The sequence below is a fragment of the Bison bison genome, unplaced genomic scaffold (assembly GCF_000754665.1).
Source record: "Bison bison bison isolate TAMUID 2011002044 unplaced genomic scaffold, Bison_UMD1.0 scf7180017864124, whole genome shotgun sequence".
Lineage (NCBI taxonomy): Eukaryota > Metazoa > Chordata > Mammalia > Artiodactyla > Bovidae > Bison > Bison bison.
In genome coordinates, this window is record NW_011494696.1 from 550,997 (window position 1) to 554,363 (window position 3,367).

The 3,367-nt window shown below is 60.4% G+C and overlaps 1 protein-coding gene across 2 annotated transcripts in view; it reads left to right on the forward strand.

Moving 5' to 3' along the window:
* VPS37C (vacuolar protein sorting 37 homolog C (S. cerevisiae)) overlaps positions 1-3,367 on the forward strand; it is a 19,609-nt gene extending 16,242 nt beyond the window's left edge. For both annotated transcript variants that reach the window (XM_010839620.1, XM_010839619.1), the window contains exons 4-5: positions 225-307; positions 1,267-3,367. In XM_010839620.1, the coding sequence (XP_010837922.1) occupies positions 225-307; positions 1,267-1,971 (788 nt within the window). In that variant the 3' untranslated portion in view covers positions 1,972-3,367. The remainder of the gene's footprint in view (positions 1-224; positions 308-1,266) is intronic.

A 3,367-nucleotide genomic window follows, 5' to 3' on the forward strand; every position in this document is an offset into this window, starting at 1 on the left:
ATGGGGAGCTGGGGATCCAGGGAGCCAGAGTCTGTTCACTGAGCTCCTGTCAGCTCAGGAAGCTGACCAGAGGGAACCGACAGAAGGGAGTTCTGCTGAGACCCCAGGGCAGAGGCAGGGTCCCTGGCACATCAGACTCTCCAGGACCCTTGCCGAAACCTCGGCCTCTCTCACAGCATCAAGAGGCACTTTTGAAATGTTAACCTTTCTGCCCTCCCTTCCAGAGAAGTTCTCCTCAGCACTGCAGCTAGGGACCTTGTTGGACCTTCTGCAGATTGAAAGCATGAAGATTGAAGAAGAGTCCGAGGTGAGGCAGCTGTTGACACCCGGTCTTCCTTGCAGAGTCGGCCCCTGCAGCAGATGAACGCTGACTGGGTGGACACTGGCTCCATGGCCACTAGCGCAGCCTAGCCAGGGGCTGTGGGGCCTGGCAGCGCCTTCCACCCAGAGCCGGTCTGCACACAGAGAGTGAAGAGAGGCCAGAGGGCAGCAGAAGAGACCAGGCAGCCCCAGGAGAGGGGAGAAGCCGGGGGTCCCGCCCCTCAGGAACAGGAGCTCTTGTCCTGAGTACCCGCCTCTGCAGGGCGCAGGACCGGGCTCTAGTAGATGGCAGAGGTGAAAGGTCCCTCCACCTGTAGTCCCCGTGGAGGCCCTTTTGGATGCAGGGAACGGGAACCCAGTCTCACTAGTTGAAGCGGAAACGGATGGATGGCACAGCCGTGGGGCAGCTGCAGGCCTGGAGGGGGAAGGCAGTGAGCAGGTACCCTCGAGGGCTGAAGCCAGGCCGCCAACCCCTCCCCTCTCCTGGCAGCTCTCTCTTGCTTCCTTCTGGGCCCATCTTCACTCTCTATGGGCAGACTGGCTCTCTCCACATCTCTTTGCCCTCTGCCAAGCCCCTCAGCCCCTGCCTGGGCTGGGTTGTGCTAGTGACCAGGGAGCCAGTGTTCACCTGGTCATTCAACACCCAATTTAGCATCTGGCATGAGCCTGGCATGATGGCGGGGTGGGGAACAGCAGTGGCTGTGACAGATGGTCCCCACCCTCCGGGAGCTGACATCTTGGTGGGGGAGACAGGATAAATTAAACACGTGCTTGTGTAATAATATATCACCAGTGAGAAGAGCCGTAGAGAGAAATTCCCAAAGCAAGGGACAAAGAAGGCCTGGCTGGGGTGGGGATGGGGGCTGCAGCTGACCTCTGACCCAGTGGTATTCAGGTGGCCTCCATCCCGGCAGACCCGATGCCACTGGAGCTTGTGTCTTCCAGGCCATGGCTGAGAAGTTCCTGGAGGGCGAGGTGCCCCTGGACACGTTCCTGGAGAATTTCTCCTCCATGAGAACACTGTCCCATCTGCGCCGGGTTCGCGTGGAGAAGCTCCAGGATGTGATGAAAAAGCCCAGGGCCTCCCTGGAGCCGGCCGGGGACACCCCTCCTCCGCGCCCTCCACCACCACTGCACCCTGGCCCCCAGACGACGCCCCCGCCAGCTGAAGACGCTCAGCCACAGCCTCCACAGCCCTCAGTGGTCCCTCCCTACCCTTTGCCCTACAGCCCCTCTCCAGGCATGCCCGTGGGCCCCACCGCCCATGGAGCGCTCCCGCCAGCTCCGTTCCCCGTGGTGTCCCAGCCTTCGTTTTCCTACAGTGGGCCTTTGGGGCCCCCGTACGCCGCAGCCCAGCCGGGAACCAGGGCCCCTTCAGGCTACTCCTGGTCCCCGCAGAGGAGCATGCCGCCCCGGCCGGGCTATCCTGTGGCCCCCACTGGTGCCTCTGGGCCCGGGTACCCTGTGGTGGGGGGCCGGGCCCCCAGTCCTGGTTATCCTCAGCAGCCCCCCTACCTCTCAACAGGAGGAAAACCTCCATACCCCACACAGCCCCAGCCCTCAGGCCCCCTCCAGCCCCCCTACCCCCCCGGGCCCGCTCCTCCCTATGGGTTCCCCCCGCCTCAGGGTCCCACCTGGCCTGGCTATTAGGCACAGTCCTGGCCCTCAGCCCTTCCCTACTCCCACCTGTACCACAGCCTTCAGCCCACCCCTTGCTGAGATTCGAGGCTAAATTGGAAGTGGAGTTGGCTCCACGTGGACTCGTGTTGCGCCCGGGAGCCTGAGGGGACCCAACTGGGAGCGCACTGGCTGACCAGGCACTGTGACTGGCTTGGCCACACCAGGCGGTCCCAGGGCCTGCGGGCCTCCCAGGGGAAAGGAGGACCTGGCTTCCATGGCTGGCTGTAGCTCTCCTGGTGCTCGCCAGGCAGGAAGTTCAGTCCTCCCCGTGTGCCCGCACCTGTGGACATCTCCTGGTGACTGCACAGACTCACGGATGCCTGAACCCAGTGCGGAGTTATCTCAGCGATGGGCTGGCCGGCCCCTGCTCACCCCCTCCCTCTTCTCTGGGATTTAGCAAGTGCAACCACGGTGCCCACTCTAAAAGAGGCAGTTCTCTGTGTCTCTTGGTGCATTCAAGGATGGCCCACCGCACGTTCCATGTCAGAGTTGGATCAGGGGGAGAGAACAGAGTTAGGCAAAACAATGAGTGATTTTCACATCACATAAAGCCATAACAGGACTCTGACAGACTGATGTCAGGTCAGCTTGTACTTTGTGCTGCCGTTTGAACAGCAGCAGCAGTGCCCATGCAGGGAGCAGGCCGAGGATTGTGGAGGCGGATCCCAGACCTTGCTGGCCCTGGTTGGAGAATCCAGGGGCTGCCTTGGACCCTCTGGCTGCAGGAGAGGGGGCAGTTCTGGTCCAGGAGACTGTGATCACATCAGGGGCTCATTTAGGAGCAGAAGGCCAGGTTGCCTCCCTGGCCACCTCTCTTGTCTGGGATCTCCCTGCTTCTGGTTGACTTCTGTGGCTCAGCCCCCTCCTGTCCACTCCTTTAGTGCCTTGAATCTCATCCACGGCAGCCCCCTCCCTTCCTTTGACTCTCTCCTGTAACTCTTCACGACCCCCTAAAGCCCTCCTAAGACGGACATCAAAAGATGCCCTAACAGTTACTTCCCCTGTGGTGCTTTGTAAAACACCATCACTATGTCGGAGTCATTTCTTTGCATCTCTCTTATCTTCAGAATGTAAAGGGCAGGGACTATGACTCTGAGCCACACACAGGCCCCACCACACTGGGGCTTTCAGCACCCAGTTCGGTAATAAAAAATGACAATAGACCAAAGGGGGTTGTGATGAATGAAGCATTACCTTGGTCGTTACCAGATGTGAACCAGGTCTCAAGGGCAGACTCTGGAGCTGCTATCTGTTAGGAAGTCATGTGTGCCTTGAATTGTCCATTACCCGAGTACCCAGCACCTGGTGGGCCTGGGGTGCTGGGGGCCAAAGAGGAAACTCGACCTTCTGGTGCCTGCCCCTCCCG